Source organism: Dermacentor variabilis, chromosome 9, assembly GCF_050947875.1.
Source record: "Dermacentor variabilis isolate Ectoservices chromosome 9, ASM5094787v1, whole genome shotgun sequence".
NCBI lineage: Eukaryota > Metazoa > Arthropoda > Arachnida > Ixodida > Ixodidae > Dermacentor > Dermacentor variabilis.
Window position 1 is genome coordinate 64,894,176 of NC_134576.1, and position 27,897 is coordinate 64,922,072.

The 27,897-nt window shown below is 49.7% G+C and overlaps 1 protein-coding gene across 1 annotated transcript in view; it reads right to left on the minus strand.

Annotated features, from left to right (window-relative positions):
* The window catches only part of LOC142592761 (uncharacterized), a 205,765-nt gene that overhangs the window by 46,775 nt on the left and 131,093 nt on the right, over positions 1–27,897 (minus strand). Inside the window, exon 15 of the mRNA XM_075704421.1 lies at positions 7,069–7,235. Coding sequence (XP_075560536.1) covers positions 7,069–7,235 — 167 coding nt within the window. The remainder of the gene's footprint in view (positions 1–7,068; positions 7,236–27,897) is intronic.

The window sequence follows — 27,897 nt, forward strand, 5'->3', positions numbered from 1 at the left end:
GTACGTAAGGATCCCTTTCAGTTAATTGTCTCTTGACGTCATCGGATCAATGGAACAGTAGTTCCTTGGTCAGCGCTGCTGTGTTGAGGGAACATAGTCCCAGTCCTTTCTAAACTGAGGCATCCAGGATATCATCCAAGTGGCAGACGGCGCGCGTGTAAAGATCTCTTTCCGCTAGCTGTGTCTTCACGTCATCAGATCAGTGGAACCGTGTAGTTGAAACCACTTCATCAGACCGTGTGGAAAGTTCCCTGGTCAGCACTGCTTTGTTAAGGGAACATAGTCCCAGTCCTTTCTATAGCTGAGGCATCCAAGATATCATCAACGTGGCAGACGGCGCGTGTGTAAACATCTATTTCCGCTAGCTGTGTCTTCACGTCATCAGATCAGTGGAACGGTGTAGTTGAAACCACTTCACCAGACCGTGTGGGAAGTTCTCTGGTCAGCACTGCTTTGTTGAGGGAACCTAGTCCCAGTCCTTTCTTTAGTTGAGGCAGGCAGGATATCATCCAAGTGGCAGAAGGCACGTGCGTTAAGATCCTTATCCGCTAGCTGTGTCTTCACGTCATCAGATCAGTGGAACCGTGTGGTTGAAACCACTTCACCACCCCGTGTGGGAAGTTCCCTTGGTCATCGTTGGTTTGTTGAGGGAACGTAACCCCGTCCTTTTTATTGTTGAGGCAGCCAGGATGTCAACCAAGTGGCAGGCGGTGCGTATGTAAAGATGCCTTTCCGCTAGCTGTGTCTTCGCGTCATCAGAACAGTGGAACCGCGTAGTTGAAACCACTTCACCGCCCCGATTGGGAAGTTCCCTGGTCAGCGCTGCTTTTTGAGGGAACGTAGTCCCAGTCCTTTTTATAGTTGAGGCAGCGGGGATATAATCCACCAGGCGGCAGTCACGCTATCTTCGAAGTGGCAGACGGCGCGTGCGTAAAGATCCGTTTCAGCTAGCTTTGTCTTCCCGTCATCCGATCTGTGGAACCATGTAATTGATACCATTTCACCACCCCGTATTGGAAGTTCCCTGGTAAGCCTGAAAGTATATACACTCCCCGTCAGCAATACAGCACAAGCTGTTAGTGCCTGAGTCACACGCTGTTGTGTTGAAGGAACGCAGTCTCACTCCTTTTGATAATTGAGGCAGCCAGGATATCCTCCATCAGGCGGCAGATACCACGCTATCGTCCAAGCGGCAGACGGCGCGTGCGTAAAAATCTCCTTCTGCTAGCTGTGTCTTCACGTCATCCTATCAGTGGAACCACGTAGTGGATACCACTTAACTGCCCCGAATAGGATGTTCCCTGGTTAGCACTGCTGTTTTGAAGGAACACAGTCTCAGTCCTTTTGGTAGTTGAGGCAGCCAGGATATCCTACGCAAGGCCGCAGCCACCCTAGCTTCCAAGTGGCAGACGGCGCATGCTTAAATATCCCTTTCTACTAGCTGTGTCTTCACGTCATCCGATCCGTGGAACCGTGTAGTGGATACCACTTCACTGCCCCACGTGGGAAGTTCCGCGGTCAGCCTGAAAGTATATATAGTCTCCGTCAGCAATACGATACAAGCTATTGGTGCCTGAGTCGCATGCTGGCGTGTTAAGGGAACGTAGTCGCCAGTCCTTCTTATATTTGAGGCAGCCAGGCTATTATCTTCCACCAGGCGGCAGCAACGATATCTTCCCCGTGGCAGATGGCTCGTGCGTGAAGGCCCCTTCCCGCTAGCTGCGTCTTCACGTCATCCAATAAGTCGAACGGTGTAGTTAATACCACTTCACCGACCAGCGTGGGTAGTTCCCTGTTCAGCGCTGCCATGTCAGCGCTGGTGTGTCAAACAGCGCCGCGGTTTCCTCTCTTGAGGCCATGCAGAACCGTTTAGCTGGTTTTGTTTACTGCAATCATTCTTGTACTTCCATCCTGTCGGCAATGAAGTCTTCCCTTAACATTCCAGATCTATCTTGAAGTGCAGTTGACCGTCTGTCTTTCATAGTCTGTTTCCCTAACCGTGATCTCAAAAATGTTCTCCTTACCAGCCAGGCCTCCACTTGGCGTCGCCTGCAAACCAACTCGTTTCCAAGCCCGGTGTTGTGCAGCCTCTACTACCCGGGTCAGTACTCCAGCCAGTGTAAGCTATTTAAAGCCAGGGCTAATCTTAATCACATTCTGTGGGAATGCCCACAGGCTCCCTCTGAGGGAAGAATAGTCTTTAGAACAATGGGAGACCTTATTACTCAGCTCCGATCCGGAGATTCAACTGAAGACCGTCCAACTGGCCAAATCGCCGCTAGGGTCCAAGGACTCCTGGCCGTCGTCTAGGTGGGAAGACTTAAAGCCTTCCCTACATCTGTTGGACAAATAAAGTTTTGCAATCCAATCCAATCCTTACCATGCTCTCTAACTTCTCAACCCATGTTGATCATCGTTATAAAATCCAAGTGCCAACTGCTACACCAACTTGTACTTTCATTCATTCGTACCAAAGGCCTCATGGGAATGTAATTGCATCCCTGCCTCCATCGTCAGCAACCCTAACCAATCTTCATTTCAGATGAACATCTGCAATAATTACCACAACTGTACCACTGACCTCTGTAGCACCGCAATGGCATTGAGATTATTTAAAATGAATACAGAAATAGAAGTCAGTATTTAACACAAAGTAACCAATTCTGCAGAAAAGCTTTACAGTTGCACTGTTTTCTTTACGAGCACAGCATTGCCTCAAACATCACTAATAGCGCGTACATAGACAGGGACCAAAAGAACGACGAATACAAGCGCTGACTTCCAATTGGTCTTTATTTTTTTAAGTAACTCGCATTCATACCGAGTCACCAAGACAAAAGCGCCCTCACCCCAAAGCGTAAAGTGCGCGAAGGGCCGGAAGTGTTTCTAGGTGTCCATTGCGCACAATGTGGCTTTATTCCGTTCTGAAAAAAATGCATTATCTTAGCTAGGTATTCCAACGAATGCACTGCACTTATTGTTTAAGCAGCAGCGATTTCTGAAGGTGACTCAGTAAGCTGTCAATTGCATTAACAGATAAAGAACTTGTTTTTTGAGGTCGTACATGCGCTCTCTTACATCTTGAGGTGGCGGTCATGGTTTTTTTTAATGCATACTCGTGTCGGTTTTATGCTTCGGGGGCGCATCTATGTTTATTAACGCGCTGTAAGTGATCTTTGAAACAATGTAATAGTAACTAGCCCGTACCAAAACCCTGCTGCAGACAGCAATGCCACCGTGTTCAGTAATCAGTATTGCGAGCATCCATACACACATTGAAGAGAGTACAGTGATCAAGTTCTCTCTGTTGAATTTTTACTTCCTTTCTAAACAAACCACTGCACTCTCAGACTCTTCGAAGGGTAGACTTCTTGAGCACTACAACATAGCAGGTCCATGAAAATGGCAGGCAGTTTCCTTAATGTGCCGCAACTCTCAGCTTCTGCTCTCTAAATATTTCTGCTTCCCAGCCTTTAACGCTTGCATTATTTCACAATGAGCAATATTTATTTCATAATTTTTACATTATAATGTTAACATTCTGTGCTGTTTACCTTATAACGCTTTTAAACGTCCTTTACATTGATTTACATTCATACTTCTACATACAACATGGCGTCTTCTATTGTCATATTGTCATAAATATTGTCATAAAATACTATCATAATGCATTCATTTTCTAGTGATATGTAGATGCGATAGAGACTGCATACAGATAACAATGCAGATTGCTGTTGCGATGTATCGCCTAATTTATATAGCATAGCACAGCACAAAATTAGTGTCGCACACAATCATAAATACAAAATCACAAAGAATCTGTACGTTGCACAACAGCGTATCGTTTTGTATCTGTACAAAAATGTGTAATTTGCGAATTGGGAGCAACTTAAGCGATACGGAAAAGAAACCAAAAACTAGAAGAAAAAAGAAAACGGACACACAAGGCTTCATACGAAATGCATGGCAAAGCCTGTAATAAGGGTCAATCAACTGAAATTTCGGGGTGCACCCTCTATACCGTCGTACTACATTAACAACATGTCGTTGGAATCAGTTTCTTCATATAAATATCTTGGTGTTTACATCACTTCTAACCTGAACTGGTCTCTTCATACTGAAAACATAATCAAAAACGCTAATCGCATGCTTGGCTACCTACGTCGCAACTTTTTCAACGTACCTACTAATTTGAAACTTTTGTTATATAAAACATTAATACGACTCAAACTCGAATACGCGACTCCGGTATGGGACCCTGCTCATGAAAACCTAATCACTGACCTCGAGATGGTTCAAAATAACTCTGTACGTTTTATTCTTGCTAACTACAACCGCACAGCGAGTATAACTAACATGAAATCTAATCTTTGCCTCCCATCGCTGGCATCTCGCAGAAAAGTGTCTCGTATTGCCCTCTTCCACAAGTTGTACCATCACCATACCCTACGAGATCACCTCATCCCCCATCCAATTTATGTATCCCGTCGCATTGATCATCAGTACAAAGTTGGTATTTTGTCATGCAGCACTAAAAGTTTTTCACAATCATTCTTACCGCGAACCTCGCGTGACTGGAACCATCTTCCCGCCGAAGTTGTAGGCCATATTAATTATGAACAGTTCCGTGAAGCCTTAGCTAATATTGTATATACAGGTGCCATTTAAACACTCATGTAAATAACTGTCTTTGTCTTCCTTTTGTATTTACCACTCCCCCTCTGTAATGCCCTTGGCCCTGAGGGGTATAATAAATGAAATGAAATGAAATAAGTTTAGAGCTGAGCTAAATTAAATTTGGGGCTTGGCCAACATATATCTGGCGATGAGCACCATATTTCGAGGTACAAATTTGGGTGTGGCACAATTGAAATTTTGGTGCGGGCACAACTAAAGTTGGGGTGTGCGCCAAGTTAAATTTGGGTGCGGGACAAATTGAAGTTTGAGGGGCAGCCGACTTGAAATTTGGCCGTCGGCCAAATTCGAGGATGGACGAACTTGAATTTGGGGGTTGGCCGACATGAAGTTTATGAATGATGCAACTGAAATTTGGGGGTGGGCGAACCTTAGGGTCGCCAACATAAAGTTGGCGATGGGTGAACTTGTAATTTGGGGGCGAGCAAACTTCAATACTGCGCACTCACTAAACACCGCTGTGCACGTTCCGTCACCCAAAGCAAGTCCGTGTAACGAACGGAAGGCCCTGTTGAAATTTGAAATTTGGGGATGGACAAATTTGAAAGCGGGGCATAGGCACGCCTAAACTTCATGGTTGGCCAAGTCAATTGGAGAGTTTAAAGGTGGGGCAACTTGAAATTTAGAGGTGGGGCAACTTAAATTTCGGAGTCGACCAACTTGAAATTTAGGGGTGGCCGTAGCGGGGGTTATTTGAAGTGTGGGTGTAGGCTAGCTTATTTGGACGGTGTGCCAAGTGAAATTTAGGGGCAGGCTTATGCATACTTAGTCAACTCAAGTGTCAATTCTGAATACTTTTTGCTGACTCTATGTTTATCAAATTTTTTCAATTTAAGAACTCCCGCATATGCAGTGCACTTGTCTCATTGTTTTTGGCAGCGTAGCTGTTCTAATCGAGCCTTTGCCGTCCGACGTCCGATGTCACGCAGGGGGCAAGTTAATGACACAAACTCACTGTAAGGGATAGACCATTATGAGGGAGAGGAGAAGGGTATAGGAGCAGGTGTTTCGCCGACGCGCGCTCTTTCGTCCCATGGATTCCGTGCTGCGCGAGCGGCAGCGGAACCTTGCACGAGAGTGGCAGTGCAGACGTTGCGCAAATTGCGAGCTTCGAGAGCGAGAAGCGCAGGCAGAGCACCAGCGCGGGGAAGCCGCTACCGCCGAGGATTGAGAACGGGAAGCGCACGCCAACTGCACCTGGAGGCAAGGCAACCCCCCACTTTCAAGAGTAGCCAACCCAATCCAAGCGCTAGCAGAGGCACGCAAACCCTCATTTTCGAGAGTAGGACGCCCAGCAGAGATGACGCAGAGAGATTCCTCCCACGGAGGCTGCTGGTGGGTGGTTCAAGAGAATTCCTCGACCGTGACTGCGGCCACAACTTCAAGGTGTGCGACAGACTGTGGCTTGATCACAACCTCACGCAACTGAAGAGTGTGCGCAACCCAGAGCCGAAGCTCGAATTTAGCAAAACGACGATGACGATACAAAAGATATGAAATCTCGCTAAAGAGAGGACGACCACCAGCTTCGCTGTTTGGACAGCGTTCACTCTGTGGAACTAGCTTTACTTTTTTCTACTTATTTTCGGTTCTCGGATGACTTTCAGCGCTTTTGTCATTTGCTTCGTCGTTTTGAAAGTATCTTCACATTCTTGTTTCATGCTTCCAGCGGAATCACTGAGAGCGAGATCTATTGTCGAATTTTACGTTAAGAACTGCCACAAAGTCAGTGCCGTGTAGGTCGGCGTCTGCTCTCACATGCTAGAACAGAGCTTCAGTGTTTTCTAAATTTCGTAGATACACATGTAAAGAAGAAAAGAACAGAAGCACTGTAGACCATGAGCCTGCAGTCGGGACAAATTAGGAAGGCAAGTGAATTGCATCAGATGGCGAGTACATAAAGTTCGCAAATATATGAAGAAATATACCAATTTCAAAAAGAATTTTCTGTTTCATGGTATCTGCCTTTAAATGCCGTATGCACTGTTACTTCTGGAAACATGAAATTTGAAGGCGACGCAAGTGCAATTAGGGGGTAGAACAACTTGAAATCTGGGGATGGACCACCTTGTAATTTGGACATTACCAGCTTAAATTTAGAGGTGGGGCTACTTGAATTGGTGGGCGGGCCACGCTTAATTTGGGAGCGGGCAGCTTAATTCGGGAGCGGTACAACCTAAACATGCTCCCAGAATGTAACGAAGAGAACATTTACTGGGCATGCCGCGGATGCCGTTTTTTCTCTTTGCCAAGGATTTGAAGATTTTTAGGGAACAGGCCCTTTTTCGACGCCCAAGTTTAACCCACTGCCAGAGGTTCTTCGTTTGCGCTCGGCACACTTAGACGATGCTGTCTTCGCTACGCCGGTCTTACCAGTCTGTTCGTCGGCTTCCAGGGACATTCCACTAACCGCTGACTCAGCGCAGGAATCAGTCATGGACGACTCCCTAACTGCCCGTAAGGCTGGCGACTCATCAAGATCCGGTTGCCGTGGTGGGATGCTTGGTGGCAGCCCGTTCTTCTCGGGAACAGCTGGCAAACTGCGTACAAAATCATGGCATCACGTTAGTTTTCCCTGTCCCATAATCGACAGCAAGCACTACACAATGAAGCACACACCTACTGGGACATACCCCGTGGCTCAAGCTGGCATCAAAGTGAGTTATTGGATACCACTATATGCTGAGTGGCACATACAGAGTAACAACAATACCTACGCAGTCACACGTCTGCAGCGGCCCACGTCGGCATCAAAGAGGATCGTTAAAGAGCAGTACGGTAACACACGATGCTATATAATAGGTTACAATGTAATCGGATCTTTAGTTTTTGACCGAATTACCTTAGAACAGCAGCTCGATGCGCTACCCATTCGACGGCTGACTACCCAGTGACCCAAGGCAGGTGGAAAAACGGCTAGATAGAAACACAGGGTCCTAAACATTTCGCTTCGGGTCTTAGAAAAAAATATATGGCGCTTACTGCTCCTCTGTTCCTGCAAACATTTTGGAGAAGGATACCATATTGATACCTATGTCGTACGGTATAGCACTTGCCGGAGTTATTGCCTCGTATTTACCAAAGAGTGCAACTTTGCCTTCGGTTATGGGGATGGCAGGATTCCGTAAAGGCTACTCAACAATAGACCATATTCAGACCATCAATCAGGTTACAGAGAAATGTACGGAGTATCATCATCGTCATCATCATCATCAACATCATCATCATCATCATCATAATCCTGCTTACGCTCACTGCAGGGCAAAGGCCTCTCCCATACTTCTCCAGCTACCCCGGTCATGTACTAATTGTGGCCATGTCGTCCCTGCAAACTACTTAATCTCATCCGCCCACCTAACTTTCTGCTGCCCCCTGCTACGCTTCCCTTCCCCTGGAATCCAGTCCGTAACCCATAATGACCATCGGTTATTTTCCCTCCTCATTACATGTCCCGCCCATTCCAATTTATTTTTCTTGATTTCAGCTAAGATGTCGTTAACTCGCGTTTGTTCCCTCACCCAATCTGCTCTTTTCTTATCCCTTAACGTTACACCCATCATTCTTTCCATAGCCCGTTGCGTCGTCCTCAATTTAAGTTGAACCCTTTTCGTAAGCCTCCAGGTTTCTGCCCCGTACGTGCGTACTGGTAAGACACAGCTGTTGTGTACTTTTCTTTTGAAAGATAATGGCAACCTGCTGCTCATGATCTGAGAATGCCTGCCAAACGCACCCCAGCCCATTCTTATTCTTCTGATTATTTCAGTCTCATGATCCGGATCTGCGGTCACTACCTCTCCTAAGTAGATGTATTCCGTTCACACTATCACATTCACACTATGAATCAGGTGATAGAGAAATGTGCACGAGAAAGCGTTTTGATTCAGTCGTAACCTCAGCAGTCATGGAGGCATTACGGAATCAGGGTTAGACGAGCGTTATGTAAAAATATCTATATCTATATCTATAGATATACATCTATATATATCTATAGCGCCTCCACAGCCACCACCGGAGGTATTCAGAGACCTGGATTGGGAAGAATTGGGGATAAGAGTTAATGGAGAGTACCTTAGTAACCTGCGATTCACTGATATTGTCTTGCTTAGTAACTCAGGGGACCAACTGCAATGCATGCTCACTGACCTGGAGAGGCAAAGCCGAAGGGTTGGTCTAAAAATTAATCAGCGGAAAACTAAAGTAATGTTTAACAGTCTCGGAAGAGAAGTTTACGATAGGTAGCGAGACACTGGATGTGGTAAGAGTGTACTTAGGACAGGTATTGACTGCGGATCCGGATCATGATACTGAAATAATCAGAAGAAATAGAATGGGCTGGAGTGCGTTTGGCAGACATTCTCAGATCATGAACAGCAGGTTGCCATTATCCCTCAAGAGACAAGTGCACAACTGCTGTGTCTTACCAGTGCTGACGTACGGGGCAGAAACCTGGAGGCTTACGAAAAGGGTTCTACTTAAATTGATGACGACGCAACGAGCTATGGAAAAAAGACTGATAGGTGTAACATTAAGGTAAGAAAAGAGCAGTTTGGGTGAAGGAACAAACGCGGGTTAATGATATCTTAGTTGAAATCAAGCAAAATAAATGGGCATGGACAAGAACGGTACCGAGAGCGGCGCTGCTGCGCCGGCGTTGAGAGCGCCGCATGCGAAGCAAAATTCTATTACCGGGTGGTACTCCTCTCCCACCTCTCGTTCGCACCGCCTTGATTGCCTCCTTCACTGCGCGTGTTTGGGCATCTTTCGTGCCGCGCGCGGTGTGTCCCTACGTGTGTGCACGTGGACATTCCATTCGAAGGGCGATGTACGGTCTGTTTCCATTTAGGGGAAAACTCGGAGCGCATTGCATCGCGATGCGGCGAGCGCTTGAGTCAGGCGGCGGCAGCAGCTCGCGCAGGTGCTCGAGGGGCGGGATCTTGAACGGCGTCGTCCGCTACGGCGGCGCGCGCTGGCCGCATTGTCGGGAAACCCTCTACTGTCAGTTGCAGGGCGCCGATCTCATCGTTACTGCGTAAAATGAGCCGGTATTCTTTACTAAGCGTTGCGCGACGCCCACTGATACGCCTCGAAAGCCAGTTCATCGTTGCAGGGCCGTCATAGACGACGTACTGATTCCATACATTCTTGACGGCCCGTTTCTGCAAGGCGACTATTTATTCTAACGCGATAGGTCGCCAATCCACACTGCTCGTGTTGTGCAAGAACTGCTGGAAGAGCGCGCAATCACTCTCTTGGAGTGGTCGCCTCAATCCCCGGGCGCCAACATCATTTAAAATGTTTGGGGCTCGCTGATAGTATCGCTGCCGCACCATCCCCTCTATCAGTCGCCCGAGGATAGGCTTCGATCCACCATCGTCAGCGACTGAGGCGTGCTGCGAATGAGCACATCCCTGATCAAGTCATTCTATACTTCACTGCTTTCCAGGATGAGCGCTGTCATCGCTGCCGCTGGGGACATGACGAGAAACTAACTGAAGTTCCGAGCGTGACGTGTCCAGTTCCCCGCCGGCGGGCAGTGTCTGTCTGGTGTAGTGAATGATTGTCGAGAAAAATCACTTACACTCAGTGTCTTAACCTAAAACATTCCTTTAATCGTATCCGCTTGTTTCATCATGTTCGACCCCCACATATAGTTATCATTTTTGAGCGCTTTGTTATCCTTTTGAGTCAAACAAAGACTGAGCACGTTGCGCGCACATCCTGGTGCGTCTTGTCGCTGCTTATTACGGTAGCACATAGAGTGAAGAAATATACGTGCACGCGCTCAGTACCCCACCCTTTTGAAAGAACAAACGAAGCATGCTGTCAAAAGAAGTTTGTGGAACTCCATTATCGCTAATGAGGGCTCAGAGCTTGGCGACGTAAAACGTTTAGTAAAGAATATCAGCTCAGTTCCCGCAGTAGCGATGAAATCGGTGCACTGCTCCTGACAGCACGTGATAGCACGCTTCCCGACAATGCGGCCAGCGCGCGCCGCCGTAGCAGACGACGCAGATCACGACTCCGCCCCTCGAGCATCTGCGCCTGCTCAAGCTGCTGCCGCCGCACGACTCCATTGCTTGCCGCATCGCGATGCAATATGTTCCGCGTTTTCCCCTCAGTGTGAAACAGACTGTACACGTTTATATTTGCCTTTAAGATGATCGGTACGCTTGACGATTATTTTTATGGCTTATATGCGGCGAAAGGGCAGGGTCTGCTTAACCATTCAAGTGACGCTGAGCAGGTAATTGGAAACGACGTCGTATGTGCCGCCGGAAAAATCATCAGCACATACGATGCGGCACATACGAGCTCAAGTCATTTTTCAAGTTTCTCACAATATGTTTGCTACAAATCCGTGTTGTCTCTGATGGCGACAACAAACTTCTATCGACGCTGTGCGGAAATTAACAAAATATATCGCTGCATATCGCTGCATAGCACAAGTACGACATGCGTACACAACTTTTAACTAGTACGTCCCCTACAATATTGAATAGAGGCAGCAATGTAAACAGCTTGGCCATTTTTTAACAGTGCTCAAGGGACGTATTTGCTATATTAGCATTAATATTAGTATTAGCAAATATTAGTAATCAGTCCTGCTTCAGCAATGCCGGCGCGACCAAGACGCTGGCATGTATCGTCCAGTAACTCTGATCGATTGTGCAGTGGTGAAGCGGGAATGAACTCCGGTCATGTTCAATGCATCGTGCACATATTCAATTTCTCGGCACGCGTGAACTTCGGCCGCTGCTAGCGCATACAACAGAAGTGGTTTCCATTCTTGGGCAGCGCACACACAAACGAAACACGAGAAAGAAGACGGGACAAGCGCTCGTCGAACAAAAAAGCAGTATCTAAATACACAGTGCCGAAAGCGGGCTGAATGCTTGCTTTTGAATTTGTAATGAAGAAGAAGAGCACAAGAACAAGGCCAGCCAGATCGTCTCTGCCATGCCTGCTGTGCACCCAGTGGGCCAACCGGATCGCCAGTGCTTGGCACGAGTGTGAGCCGTACGGGCAACCAGCTGTTCTGCTCTGCGTCACCTGCCACCTCGGTTCCGAAGAGACGTTATCCTCGCAACTGTTCAGTGCACCCATTACAACTGGTGGAAGGTGCGGGGTACTCAAGAACATCTGCACCCTGGAACTCCGGTCTCGGACTTTGCCTCCCGTCATGTCTTACTCTCACCAGCCGACGTCCTGCCACCCCCCAGTTGCCTGCTCTGGCGCTGTCCCGCAACGCCATCCAGCGGTTTTCAGCGGTACGGATGAACAGGACGCCAATGACTGGTTCGCTACGTACGAAGCGGTGAGCTTGCACAATCGATGGGATGATACCGCCACGTTAAACGCCGTCATATTCTACTTTGTGGGAGTGGCTCACCTGTGGTTTAAAAATCACGAAGCCGACTTTCAGTCCTGGTCCGCGTTCAAGGCCAGTATCGCTGAAGTTTTCGGTCGCCCCGCCGTCCACAAGTTGCGCGCCGAGCAGCGGTTACGAGAGCGAGCGCAACAACCCGGTGAAACATTCACCTGTTACATCGAAGAGGTTCTCGACCTGTGCAAACGTGTGGATGCTTCTATGCCCGAAAATGAGAAATTGAAGCACATTCTGAATGGCATCGCCGATGACATTTTTTAAATGTTGATCGCCAAGAGTCCGCGCACCGTAGCAGAGCTCATAAACTTGTGCCAAAGCTACGACGAGTTGAGAAGGCAGCGCGATTTGACCAGGCGCCCCTCAGTGACGGACGAGGCCCTCTCTTCCATGACCGTCCTCCCTGATCGCTCTCCCCTGCTCACACAAATCCAAGCTTTCGTGCGGGAGAAAATTGCACGTCAGCTCTGTCTAATGCCCTTCGCTGAGCTACAGCAGCCGCCGCCGTCACAGCCTCCTACACAGCTCGCCCCTACGCTCCGGCGGGTTATTGAAGAGGAAGTTGCTGAGGCTCTACCTTTGCAGCATCAGCAGTACCCTGTCGCCGCGCCACTTACGCATCCGTCGCCGCGCAGCCTCAAGTTGCTGAAGCTCTACCAATGCAGCATCAGCTGTACCCTGGCGCCGCGCCACCTACTTACGCATCCGCCGCCGCGCAGCCTCCTCGTCAACCACTCGTTGCGCTACATCCGCGGCCGCTACCACCCGTTCGTCATCCCGTTCATTGGCCTGCTTCTGCGTTTGCTAATCCTTGGCGCACACAAGACAACAGGCCCATATGTTATGCCTGTGGTATTTCCGGCCATGTTGCACGACTCTGCCGCCGCCGCATGCTGCACTCTGATGGGTTGGTGCAGTCGCCTCCCTACGCCGACGTGCAACCTTTTCAAGACGCTTATTTTAGTCGGCAGTCGAACAGGTCACCAACCGAGCGCCCGGTCCTTACACGTCGTTCGCCTTCCCCGCGTCGCCGCTCGTTATCCCCCATGCGTCGGCGCCTTTCACCCACGCAAGAGGAAAACTAAGCGCCGCAGTTCAGGAGGCGAGAACTGCGTCGCCATCGATCTGTACAAGTCGTCCATTGTCGCCTTCGAACGTTGTCGACCTTACTGTGGACGGCCTCCCCACCGTTGCGCTAATTGACACTGCAGCAGCCGTGTCCGTCCTAAACGAACGCCTCTCTCGCGCCTTACGAAAAGTTACGACGCCACTCTCTGGGTTTTCTCTTCGCACAGCAAGCGCACAGCCATTGCAGCCTTTAGCAGCATGCACAGCTAGAGTTGTTATTCAGGGCGTTCTTTATATTGTGGAGTTTGTGGTTCTTCAGTCCTGCTCTCACGACGTGATACTTGGGTGGGACTTTCTTTCGCGAAATTACGCCGTCATCAATTGTGCACGTGCTGAAGTCGAATTATCGCCTCTGTGTGACGTACCCCTCGTCGGCGCCTCATCTCTTCCCGCTAAGCTAGTCCTTCGAGAAGACATCGCCATACCGCCGTACTCGTCTGCCGTTGTTCCCGTCTTCTGTGGCGCTGTCTCTGAAGGCACTGTCCTCTTCACTCCTTCGGAACTCTTCATAACCCGCAAAGATGTTCCCCTCCCTTTCTCCACGCTTGACATTTCAGCCGGTCTCAGCGCCATCGTTGTCTGCAATCCGCTTCCTACAGCCCTGACGGCTCTTTGCGGTGAAGCACTTGGCCATGTTCAGCCTCTTGATGACATGTTTATAACCGACGTGTCGGATGCTTCGTATACAGAGCTCACTGACTTCTGTGCACTTTGCACTTCTGCTCCGTCATCACCTGACTTATTCACACCTTTCATTTACGGTGACCTTACTTCCGAGCAGCGCTCCCATTTTCACCTGCTTGCCCAGTTCCGTTCTTCTTTTGATGTCGCTCAGCCTACTCTGGGTCGCACGTCAACCGTCAGCCACCAGATCGACACTGGCTCCAACGCGCCATTGCGGCAGCCCCCGTATCGCGTATCCAGCAAGGAACGTCAGGTGATCAGTGAGCACGTGGACGACATGCTTCAACGCGGCGTCATTCGACCTTCCAATAGCCCGTGGGCATCACCGGTGGTTCGCGTCACAAAAAAAGATGGTTCTATTCGGTTCTGCGTCGATTATCGCCGTCTTAATAAGATAACGCGAAAAGACGTCTACCCTCTACCACGCATTGACGACGCTCTGGACAACTTGCAAGGCGCTCAATTCTTCTCCATTGGATTTACGCTCGGGCTACTGGCAGGTCCCGATGTCAGCAGTTGATCGCCCTAAAACTGCATTCATTACGCCGGATGGTGTATACGAATTTAATGTGATGCCATTTGGCCTATGCAATGCGCCTGCTACCTTTGAACGAATGATGGACACTATCTTGCGCGGCCTAAAATGGAGCACGTGTTTGTGCTATCTCGACGACATCGTTGTGTTCGCCCCTGATTTCAGCACGCATCTTCTTCGTCTTAGGCAAGTGTTGATGTCCTTGACCAACGCAGGCCTGCAACTGAACCTGAAAAAGTGCCAATTCGCCGCTCGCAAGCTCACGATTCTGGGTCACGTCGTATCACAAGACGGCATTTGCCCCAACCCATCCAAACTTCGCGCCGTGGCAGAATTTCCGAAACCCAAGACGCTCAAAGAACTCCGCGCCTTCATCGGCCTCTGTTCTTACTTCAGACGCTTTGTTCTTAATTTTGCCTCGGTGATATCACCTCTGACACAACTCTTGAGTGGCGCCAACGACCTATCCTCCTGGTCTCCTGTATGCGACACCGCGTTCGTGACCTTACGCCGCCTCCTGACGTCTCCGCCTATACTGCGACACTACGACCCCACCGCCCCAACTGAAGTGCATACCGATGCCAGTGGTATTGGCCTTGGCGCTGTCCTGGCACAGCGCAAGTCTGGCTACCCCGAGGACGTCGTTGCTTACGCCAGTCGTGCGCTGACCAAAGCGGAACGCAATGACAGCGTCACAGAAAAAGAATGCCTGGCCGTCGTTTGGACACTCGGGAAGTTTCGCCCTTATTTATACGGCAGGCCTTTCCATGTCGTTACTGACCATCACGCCCTCTGTTGGTTATCCTCTTTAAAAGACCCGTCTGGATTCCTTGCCCGCTGGGCTCTGCGCATTCAAGAATACGATATACACGTCATCTACCGCTCAGGTCGCAAGCACACTGACGCTGGTGCTCTGTCCCGCTCTCCGCTGCCAGCCGACACGGCTTCCCTCTACACCATTAAGGCGGTATCCTCGGTCGACATCGACACCTGCGCACCAGAACAGCGCAAAGATCCTTGGGTGGCCTCTCTTCTGGATCTCCTTTCTGGCTCGCCTGCATCTCCCATGTCCCGCTCCCTGCGTCGCCAGGCTGTCCATTTTGCTGTCCGGGATAACCTCTTGTATCGACGCAACTACCAGCCCGATGCTCGCAAGTGGCTCCTGGTTATCCCTAGGACTTTGCGTTCCGACATGTGCGCGTCTTTCCATACTGACCCACAATGTGCACACGCAGGCGTTTTGAAGACGTATGAGCGCCTGCGGCAACATTACTACTGGCGAGGAATGTTTACTTTTGTCCAAAAGTTTCTTCGCTCGTGCCCGCAATGCCAACGCCGCAAATCTACGCCTCATCCGGCCCACGGTTTATTACAGCCGCTTCCGTGTCCTGCTCGTGCCTTCGACCGTGTGGGAATTGACCTGTACGGGACGCTACCACCAACACCCGCTGGGAAACGATGGATTATTGTAGCAGTTGATCACCTTACACGCTATGCCGAAACCGCTGCTTTACCTGCAGCGAACGCCAGTGACGTTGCATCCTTTCTGCTCCATTCCTTCATTCTTCGTCATGGCCAACCTCGGGAGCTGCTGAGCGATAGAGGCCGTGTGTTTCTGTCGCAGGTGGTTGAAGCTCTGCTTGCTCAATGCCGCATAGTTCACCGGACCACCACGGCGTACCATCCTCAAACTAACGGACTTACAGGGCGTTTCAATCGCACCCTTGGTGATATGCTCGCCATGTACGTTTCATCGGATACATACAAACTGGGATATCATCCTCCCATTTGTCACGTACGCATATAATACGGCTACACAAAGTACCACACGATTTTCTCCATACTTTCTTTTCTACGGTCGCGATCCTTTTCATACTATCGATACGGTTTTGCCTTATACACCAGACGCGTCAGAATGTGCTCCCGTTTCAGCCGTCGCCCGATACGCCGAGGATTGCCGTCAATTAGCCCGAAAGTTCCCCCAAGCTTCGCCCCCGGCACCCTTGTCTTGTTGTCCGTGCCTTCTACCACGCCTGGACTTTCGACAAAACTTCTCTGGCAGTATGATGGACCATACCGCATCGTCGAACGCACCTCTCCGGTCAACTATGTCATAGAGCCGCTTACATCGACATCCGACAAGCGCCGCCGTGGACGGGATGTTGTTCACGTGCGCCGCCTGAAACAATACTATGACCCGCTCGTCTCCACGTCGTAAGTCGCCAGGATGGCTCCGCTTTTGCACCGGGGGTAATTGTAATGAAGAAGAAGAGCACAAGAACAAGGCCAGCGAGATCGTCTCTGCCATGCCTGCTGTGCAACCAGTGGGCCAGCCGGATCGCCAGTGCTTGGCACGAGTGTGAGCCGTTCGGGCTACCAGCTGTTCCTGCTCTGCGTCACCTGCCACCTCGGTTACGAAGAGACGTTATCCTCGGAACTGTTCAGTGCACCCATTACAAATTTTGTATCTGTTTTTATATGAATAAAATGATTATGTACCGAGTAGTTCTTAAGTTTATGTGGGTTACATATAAAGACCGTCATACACTCAGGAGTGATCAATGAACGAGCTCGCTTCGTTTGCCACTTGTTTACTTCGCTAGGCGCACCGCAGTAATCCATGTCTGTCGTCTGCTTTTTTCGTGCCAATTTCTTGCGAATGGGTAGAATTTCACTGGTGACATCAACCCTTTCGTGTTTACATTGCTGTCGTGACAGTTAACAACACAATATTAATTTCCGGTCATGCGAAGAGGCGCCGTCGCAAACAAGAGACGTTTCGCGCGCAGCACGAACTGAACGCGGGCGCGATCGTGAAGGGAAGCGGCGGCTGAGACCTACACCCGTTGGAGGTGAAATCGTTCCGCCAGGGGAGAAACGAGCGCTGGCGTCTAGGAGGAAACTTGGCATGTGGTCGTCCATGGGCAAGACATGTAATGAGGGGAGAAGATAACCGATGGTCATTAAGGGTTACGGACTGGATTCCAAGGGAAGAGAAGCACCTGCGGTTGCGCGTTGAGCAGCTGCGGCTTCTGGGTCAACGCTCGCGACCAACTTCCACCGGACAACCTTCCACGTATGATGTATTCCTAAGCCATGACCTTCCTTCATCAATCTATGTCTTTGGTCTATATCTTTGTGTGAAGCGATTGCGTCCTGCCATCACTTGCACCGCCCTACGAAGGTTCATTTAAGGCGCTAAACTGCGCCGAAGCGTCCTTCACCATGGCTGTGAAAAAGCACAAGGACGATGTGGCTATTAACAGCGTGAAGGCAGCATACATGACGAACTTATGTACTCCAGTCTCGCCTCCCATCCCTCGCAAATGCAACGGTTGCCCCTGCGCGTAAAAACGTATCATGGAGACCATGCCTCCCAATGAAAACGCCCTGCTCGTTCACACCAGATCGCAGGTGGGGGGGGGGGATGTGGAAGCCAGAGATGAGGAGCCTTATAGCGCCGCTACAGCTTAGAGCGCCGGTCTCCATGCGGAGGGTGCGCAAAACACACTTTAGCCCTGGTTCTGGTGGAGGGCTAACGTTACTCCCGCCACTCGCTTGCGTGCACCTATATAGAGGCGACAAATACCGCCGCCCTAAAAAATAACTACGACAATAAAGAGACAGCTTCGCTGTTTCAGATTATTTTGTGGAGCTCTACGCATGCGGAAAATTGCGCAGAATTGGTGCTGAGCTCTGCTTTGATTGGGCCGAGCATCGCAGGAAAAAGGTTAAGTGCTACAATATTGTCACAGACAAAGCCACAAGAGACTTCGATCGACGCTATAGATCTCTTTATATATCGCTGTCCTGGCACCTTCGTTGTTCTCTTCTGGGAGCCACCCAACATGCCTAGCATGTGGCACGGAATCGCACCGAGTGGCTGTCAGCTGTGTCGAGGTCGTGGCATTACCCCCCTCTCTAGAAGCATCGTCTCCATGCGGAACATTGATGCACTGGAGATTGCCACGGGGATACTGTTAAGAGAGACGTAGATGGTGAGAGAGGTGTGGGACCTTACGCTCAGCGGGAGTGGTATAACTTCAATCTAGAGACGTGAACGACATCGGACAGGCGTGGGCGTCGGGGACGGCGAGCGGTGCCTTCTCCTTCAGGAATCACTTCGTATGTGACGTCGCGGAGTCGTTGAACGATCTTATAAGGTTCAGAGTAGCGGCGAAAGTTTCTCCGACCGACCACGCTGGCGGATCGGTGTCCACAAGCATACTTTGTCACCGGGTTCATAAGTGACGTCGCGGTGAGGAAGATTGTATCGGTCGGCGTCGTTGTGTTATTGGTAGCGGATACGCATTCGTGCGAGCTGGCGCGCCTCTTCGACGCATCGAGCGAATTCGGCAGCATCATTGACAACATTAGAACAGTAAGTGGATAAGAGCATTGCGTCCAACGTTGTTACAGCTTCGCTGTCGTGCACCAAGTGAAAAGGAGTGAAGCGGGTAGTTTCTCAAACGGAAGTATTATATGCAAACGTAACATCTGGGAGAACGTCGTCCCAGTTTTTGTGGTCGACGTCAACATACATGGAAATCATATCAGCGATCGTTTTGTTTAGCCTTTCTGTGAGCCCATTCGTCTGGGGATAGTAAGCAGTGGCTTTGCATTGAACGGTACCACTGAGAAGCATGATATCTTCTGTGAGCTGCGCTGTAAATGCTGTGCCCCGGTCGGTTATAACCACTCTTGGAGCACCGTGGCGGGGTACGATACCATGTACAAAGAAGGCCACAATATCATTAGCAGTGCCTCGTGGGAGAGCTCGGGTTTCAATGTAACGTGTAAGGTAGTCTATGGCGACAGCAATCCAACGGTTACCAGCCCTCGACGTGGGGAATGGTCCAAGCAAATCTATGCCAACCTGCTGAAAAGCGATGCGCGGATGATCCACGGGGTGGAGAAGTCCAGCGGGACGCACGGGTGGTGTCTTGCGTCTCTGGCAGTCGCGGCATCTCTTCACGTATTGCTTTACGTCACGGTGAAGGTTAGGCCAGAGGTACTTTTGGCATATGCGTGAAAACATCCGTGCGAATCTCAAGTGGCCCGAAGATGGCTCGTCGTGAGAGGCCCGCAGAATGTCGTCACGTAGTGAAGAAGGCACTACAAGGAGGCAGGCGGTTGCGATCGAGAGAAAACCCAATTTGCATCGCCATCGCGGAGAAAAAACGAGGATAACTTGCGGATGAACATACGAGGCGGTTCTGGTAGACGGTTCTCAAGGTAGTCGATGAGAGACCGGAGTTCTGAATCATCGGGCTGTTGCTTGCTGATGTCTGATACTCAGATAATTGACAGAAATGCTTCCTCTTCATCAAAGTCGCATGGCGACGGTTGAAGTAGAGCACGTGACAGGCAGTCGGCGTGGGTGTGTTTACGCCCGGACTTGAACACTATCGTCATATTGTATTCTTGCAAGCGAATACTCCAGCGTGCAAGACGGCCAGATGGGTCCTTCAGATTGACGAGCCAGCACAATGAATGGTGATCTGTCACAACTCGAAACGATCTGACGTATAAATATGGTCGGAACTTAGCAATTGCCCACACAACGGCCAACCATTCCTTCTCCGTTGTGGAATAGTTACTTTCAGCTGGAGACAAAGTACGGCTTGCGTACGCATTGACGCGTTCGCCTCCGTCTTGCCACTGTACGAGGACGACACCAATGCCAACGTTGCTGGTATCCGTGTGCAACTCGGTGCCACTGTCTTCGTCAAAGTGTCCTAGAACAGTAGGTTTGCGCAGACTTTCTGGAGTTCACAGAAGGCCTCTTGTTGGTCCTGCTCCCAGACAAACGGAACATTATCCTTAGTCAGCCGCTGCAAGGGCTCGGCTATCCGTGAAAAGTTTGCCACGAAGCGTCGATAATATGCGCAAAGCCCTAGAAAACGGCGGAGTTCGTGTTTGTTCGAAGGTGTTGGAAACGAAGCAACAGCAATGGTTTTGTCGGGGTCTGGTCGAATGCCCTCGTAGCTGACGACATGGCCTAAAAGTTTGAGTTCGTCATACCCGAAATGGCATTTTTCAGGCTTTAAAGACAGGCCAGCAGTACGAATTGCGTCAAGAACTGTTTGTAAGCGCTGTAGGTGCTGCTCAAAAGTTTCTGAAAACACAACAATATCATCTAAATAGACAAGGCATGACTGCCACTTGAGACCTGATAGAACCGTGTCCATCATGCGCTGAAAAGTAGCAGGCGCAGGGCACAATCTGAAAGGAAGGGATTTGAATTCGTAAAGTCCGTCAGGCGTAATAAATGCGGTTTTCTCACGGTCACGCTCATCAACCTCTATTTGCCAGTAGCCGCTGAGAAGGTCCATCGACGAGAAGTATCGAGCATGTCGAAGGCGGCCCAAAGAGTCGTCGATGCGGGGAAAGGGATAAACGTGCTTCTTCGTAACGTTGTTAAGCTTGCGATAGTCAGCGCGAAAACGCAGTGTGCCGTCTTTTTCACCAGAACCACAGGCGACGCCCATGGACTGGTGGAGGGCTGTATGATATCGTCGGTAAGCATTTGCTGGGCTTGATTTTGGATGGCGTCTTGCTCTTTACGAGAAACACGGTAGGCACGTTGGCGCACGGATCTTTCATTGGGATTTGTAATAATTCTGTGTTTCGCAATAAGCATTTGGTTGACCTTCGATGTTGAAGCGAAACAGTCCGCAAAAGACTGTAAAAGGCTTCGGATGCTAGCGTGTTGTTCACCTGATAATCTAGAATTCACATCAATATTGCTGTTGGCTCGTACTTCACAGTTAGAATCTACCATTTTGTCCTACAGTTAAACAAGCGGGAAAGTCACTTACTGGCTCCGAATAGGCGATGGCAGTTCGTGGGGCGAAGTGCTGGTATTCACCACTGAAATTCGTCACTAAAATCTGAGCAGTCCGTGACGGCAGCTGCAAGATGCCGCGGGCTACGCAAACCTGTCGAGACAACAAGACTGACAGATTGCCTTCAGGGATTCCGAGATGGGGAGGATCATCGTCTGTTTCTACGGTGATCAACGCAGTACTCCGGGGTGGTAAAGTAGCACAGTCACCCGAAACGCGTAACACCGTGGACTGTGGGTGGTAGTCGTTTGAATGAGTTGCGTGTTCGCTGGAAAAAGTGACGAGCAGCTCGCGAAGGTTTATGATTGCGCCGTACTCCCGAAGAAAATCCATGCCGAGTATGACCTGCCTAGAGCACTCTGCCAGTATAATAAATGAACCGACAAATGTAACCTCACAAATTTGTACCCTCGCAGTGCATTTGCCGATCCGCGTGAGAACATGACCGCCGGCTGTACGGAGCCTAGGTCCTGGCCATGGTGTCGTCACCTAGCGAAGTGCAGTAACCAGTTGTCCGCGCACGACAGAATAATCGGCACCAGTATTGACAAGAGCGGTTACCAGGTGGTTATCTACAGAAGCGAGTATGTCGGCTGAAACATGTTCACGGTCTTCGAAGGAAGGTGTGGAAGGTACGCAGTCGTCGTTGTCGTCGTCGTTATCGTCGTCGTCGTCGACGCCGTCGTCGGGGTGTCGCAGCGGAGGGTCTTTCGAAGTGCGTTGGACAGCGGCCCCACCCCCGCAGGTCTCTGTTCTTAGTTTCCCCGACTTGGGCTCGTGGGAGGTGGTGATCGTGACTGGCACCTCTGTGGAGACGGAGATCGGGTCGTTGGCAGGGACTGTTCGACCGGTGGGAACTACGCGTACGGCGACGAAGGTTGACTGGCCAAATATTGCTGGATTTCTCTCGGGCACTCTCCCTGACGTGGGCGACGAGCGCCAGGGTGAAAGCCCTGCAGTCCTATTCTTCGGTAGTAGCAAGCACGGTACAGGTGACCCGCTTCGCCACAGTGGAAGCAGAGTGGCTGATAGTCAGGTGTGCTCCACACGTCTGAATTTCGCGTATTGATTCGGGGGCTCGTGGTCCCGTACATATTTGTACGTGAAGCTTGACCCTTGAGGTGGCACTGCGGTTCTTCAGAAGAAGGCGGGTTGCGATGGTTCCCGGGTTGCGCAGGTAGCCTCACTGCTTGCGCATAAGTCAGTACGGGAGTGGCTTCAGGTCCGGTTTGCACGAATGGCTGCGCCACCTGGCGGACTTCTTCGCGGACGATATCTGTGAGGGATATTACGGTCGGTTGAAATCGCACTCCCTGTAGTCGATCGAGCTCCTCACGCACGACACTACGTACAAGCTCTCGAAGCGCATCGGTGTCATAGGGCAACGAGAGAGAAGATGCTGATCCCAGGCTGATTTGGCGATCGTAGACCGAGGAGCGTTGCTGAAGGGCTCGCTCCATTGTTCTCGCCTCACTGACGAACTCAGCTACTGCAGCTGGAGGCCTTCGCATCAGTCCAGCAAACAGCTGTTCTTTCACTGCACGCGTCAGCAGCCGTACTTTCTTCGATTCGGTCATGCCAGGGTCAGCACGCTTGAAAACCCGCGACATGTCCTCTACGAACATGGCTACGCTTTCGTTCGGCCTTTGAACCCTATTCTGAAGGGCTTGCTCTGCTCGCTCTTTTCTTGCGGGGCTGCAGTACGTATCGCGTATCTGCCGTTGAAATTCTTGACAGGTGGTGATGGATGGCTCGTGGTTAGCGAACCATGTTCGGGCAGAGTCCTCTAGGGCGAATTACACGTTCCCTAACTTTTTGTCCTCGTCCCAATAATTGACGTCAGCCACACGATCGAAGTCGTCGAGCCAGTCTTCCACGTCCTCAAAAGGCTCACCATGGAATGGCCGCGGCCAGCGTGGGGTGTGGAGAACCAGCGACGCAGGAGGCCGTCCCGTACCGTATGTCTCCTGTGTCTGGCTTGCGGTAGATCTTCCTCGGCAGATCTTGCGGGCCGTATTCCGGAGGCAGTGTTTGAAGCCGTCGGCTTTTGCGTAGGTTGTCCGCTTCAAGTTCCTGGGGGTCAAAGTACATAGACGCGTACCCAGCGCCTCCACCAGTTTGTCACAGATAAAGCCACAAGAGACTTCAGTCGACGCTATAGATTTCTTTATATATCGCAGTCCTGGCAGCTTCGTCGTTTTCTTCTTCTGGGACCCACCCAACATGCCTAGCATGTGGCACCGAATCGCACCGAGTGGCTGTCAGCTGTGTCGAGGTCGTGGCAATATTTTAAAGTGATCGTAGGTTCGAGCGCTTTAACTCTTCCTCAACTGCGCCTTAATTAACTTCGACTTAACAAGAAAGGTCGCCTGCTCCACTACCACGGAAAGTCGAGGGTACGATTATCAATGGTGGCACCATCTATTTTGGTGCTATAACGCTGGAGGGTCAATTTTGCGTCCCATGATCCAGCTAAAGCTTGTGCCCTAATAACAGTATCTTTTCATAGTATGTGGCGCATTCCCTGTGGCCATTACCTGGTTACCCAAAATATCGTCAAATACGGCTATTGAATAGTGACTCACACGCACTGGCACATACCCAGTCGTTAAGGTTCATTTGGTGGAATGAAAAGTAGCCCACAGCGTGTGGTATATCCACAGTGCTCCAATGTAACATCCAAGATTTTCATTCTAGAGCGTTATATGCCCAGCCCTGCATTGCCAGTGACGACTGTCGGCGTCAAAGGGGTTCTTTAAAAAGCAGCATCTAAATACACAGTGCCGAAAGTGGGCTGAACGCTTGTTTTTGAATTTTGTTCTCTCAGGACAGCAGCCCAACGCGCTACCTACTCGACTATAGATTACTCGGACACCCAGGCCTGCAGGTAATTGCACATCCATTATAGGTAGGTAGACAGTCATCTCCCGGAACCTGCATGCTAAGGAAGCTGACCACAATAAAACCTCCCGAGAATGTAATTAATTGCCAGGGCGCCTCTCCATGTATACTAGACCCAAGCTGTATTGCCATTAGCATATGTTGGGGACTTCATCCAGCTTGCGGTATGTCTGTCTCGAAATATCGATGACCACGGCTCACTTTTTCCCGCGAACATGGGTAGACAAGCGGGCTACTGTGCTCTGCGAGTTTGATTTCAAGCCAAATGCCGGAACAACTTTGGTCGCTCCGGGTATGTGGTCATTGTAGTGGCCGCTAGGCGAGCAAGCAAAAACTAAGGTGATGACGCGGCGCCACCGAAGACTGCTCGGGGCGCAGTCGGCCTGCCTGCCTGCCTGCGTCGCAGGCGAGTTTGGTTTCAAACCACACGTCGGAACAACTTTGGTCGCTCCAGGTATGTGGTCATTGTAGTGGCCGCTAGGCGAGCAAGCAAAAACTAAGGTGACGACGGGCCGCCGCCGACTGCCGGTTTAAGCAAGTGTTCCCCGAAATGTCATTAAGCAGGCTACAATACCGGCAAGGAGGAAACGAGACCCGGGAATGTAAATGTGTTTCGCAGACTATGAAAACTCAAGGTACTAATATTTCTGCACGGCACCGACTGGCCATATTGAGTTGAGCGCCCGCTTTGCAGTGAGCAAGCTTAAAATACATGGAGGGCCTTTGATGTGCCAAACAAGAAGTTAAGCCCTCATCTTCACTGCGGGATCGGCAAGAGGAAACGAAAAGTTCAAAGTTTTCAACCTACGGAATCGTTGCGAAACCTTCCAACACTTCGTGCCGCGCAACCTCTGTAGTTGTGTACTGTATGTTGTGGGGAGCGCCTGCTCACATTTCCCCCCTGTGTTCCCGTCGTCCCGTCAGCACTTTGCAGACGCGTCGAGCTCGTGACGCGTGTACCCCTTCTCACCCACCCGGCATGTGGGAAAAAGAGGTACGTGATAGCGACGGCCGAGGAAGACATTCCCCTCGCAAAAGGTAAATATAAAAGGGTGGCACCCTTTTATTGCTAAAATATAAACCAGCCCTTATAGACAAGAACGGCACCGCGAGCGGCGATGCTGGGATGGATAGATGGATGTTATGAGCGTCCCCTTGGGAATGGGGCGGTGCTTTGCGCCACCAAGCAATTGCTATTACACTGCCTAATCTCCTACCTAGGTTAAAAAAGAAAAAAATGAAAAAAAGGAAAGAAGGCCCCTATTGCGAACTTTGCTTTTGTGCATCTCTGTTTTTTGTCGTTTCCCTACTTTTCTTCCACCAATCTTCCAATCGTCTCTTACTAATCTCTACTGCGGACATGTGTACTTTTTCACTATTCTCGCTAAACTCAAGGGCTTCAAGGAGGCCAGTGGTGCCTGTGTTGCCACTGTCTATTAACTGCTTTCAATAGATACTATAACACCTGATTTTGTAACACTAAATTGATACCTTCCTGTCCACATATATTAGCCAGACGTTGCAAATCACTATGCTTGTTAGCTAGCAACGCAATGTCGTCCGCATGAAATAAACTTAAAAGTTGCTGCTCTACTACTGCACCCACCTGTTTGTATGAGAGAATGAACCAGATATTGCTTCCTTGTAGCGCCCTCTCCATCTTCATCATGTGCATCATAAACAGCAATGGGGATAAAGGGCACCCCCGCCTCAGACCCTTGTTGATATCAACGTTCTCCTCGCTTCTCAACTCTTCCCACCCGTCGCAAACGGTATTTTCTAGGTAAATCTCTCTCAAAAGCTGCAGACAATCGTCACCTAAGCCTTCCCCTTCCATCCCACAAAATGTTCCAGTCTACGTTGTCACAGGCTTCTGTAATGTCTAAAAAGGTCACGTATAACGGTCTGCTTTCTACTTCTGATATTTGAATACACTGAGTAAGAAAATAACTTAGCATCCAAACGTCCACTTGTTCTGAATCCATTATGAAATTCTCACAAAATGCCATTATTCTCTGCCCATACTTGCAGCTTTAATTTGATTGCCTGCATTGCTAGCCTGTATATTACCGATGTAATGGTGAACGGTCTATACGAGTGAATTCTATCTTTCTCCCCTTTACCTTTATGGATGGATGTATATTATGAGCGTCCCCTTTGGTACGGGGCGGTAGTTTGTGCCACCAAGCTCTTGCTATTACACTGACTTATGTCCTACCTAGATTAAAAAAGGTATGCGGCTCGTGACGCACGTACCCCTCTCCACCCACCCTGCCCACACCGGCGCAGATGCGCCTAAAAGACCTTGATAATTATAATGTAGCGACACTCCTCCTCACGGCGCTTTCCTCCTCAATTCTCCTCGCCCGCCGACTGCGCACGGCGCGCTATTCCTCCTGGCCCCCCGCGGACGGGCCGCAGGATTCTATGGAGGCGTGTTATTTTGGGCCAGTTGCGCGCCCCAGTAGGGTTGACAATATTGAGAAATGCTAATAACAGCATCTATAATGCTGGAGGCAACGTTTATGAGGAGGTTGGTGTTTTCTTAAAGCCGTATGAAAGGGGTATACCGATGTAAAGGGAGCTTTGAGGCGAGTTCTATACTCCAGGCAATTTTTTTGCCTCATGATCAGATGCTTTACCTCGTGCGTCTGATCTAGTATTGCTTGTGTCTATTGCTTGCTAGTATATAGTATTCCTAGCCACACACATCCCTTTGTGTGTGGCTTATTAAGCGAAAGCCTTAGACCTCTGTTTCACGATCCTGTTGTGAGCTACAGAAAATATCACGTGACCGAAGGCGGGAAGCGAACCAAAGCATGCGCAGCCACGTGTAAGAGACGCTTAATGATTAGCAAAGTAATGATTGATTAGTGATTGGATTAAGATGAATGCGGGTGTATTAAGGAGGTTTAAGGTGTATTAAAGTCGATCAAGGTGCATTAGGGTGAATGAAGGTGGATTAAGGTGGATAAAGGAGGACTAGGTTGCGTTAAGGTCGATGAAAGTGCATTAGGGTGGATGAAGATGCCTTGAGGTGCATTAAGGTTAATTATAGAGGATCAGGGTGGATTAAAGTGCATGAAGATGGATAAGGTTGGATTAAGACGGATTAAGGTGCATTAAGGAGGATTATGGTCGGCTAGGGTGAATTAAAGCGAATGAAGGAGGATTAGGGTGGTCTAAGGTAGTCATATGAATCTGGTTTCGGGTGGATTAAGGTGATTTAAGGCCGATTATAGTGGATTAGGGTGGATTAAAGTGAGTGAGGAAGCATTAGGCTTGATTAAGGAGGATTACAGTGCATTAAGGAGGGTTAGAGTAGATTAAGGTCGATGAAGGTGTATTAGGGTGCATTAAGGAGGACTTTCGTGGATTATGGTGGATTAAAGTGAATGAAGGTAGATTAAGATCGATGAATGGGGATTCGGTGGATTAATGTGCATTAGGAGGATTATGATAGACTAACTGGTGTTAATACTCAATGAACCCTAATTCACCTTACTCCACCCTAATCCACCTTAATTCTCCTTCATCCACCTTAATCCAGCTTAATACTCCCAATCCACCTTAATAAACCTAATCAACCTACATCGCCCCTAATGTACCTTAGCCTACCCTATACGGTCCTAATCCTCTTCTTTCAACCCTAATCCACCATAATCCGCCCTAATCCACCTTCATCCACCTTAATCCTTATTCTTGCACATTAATCCAACTTA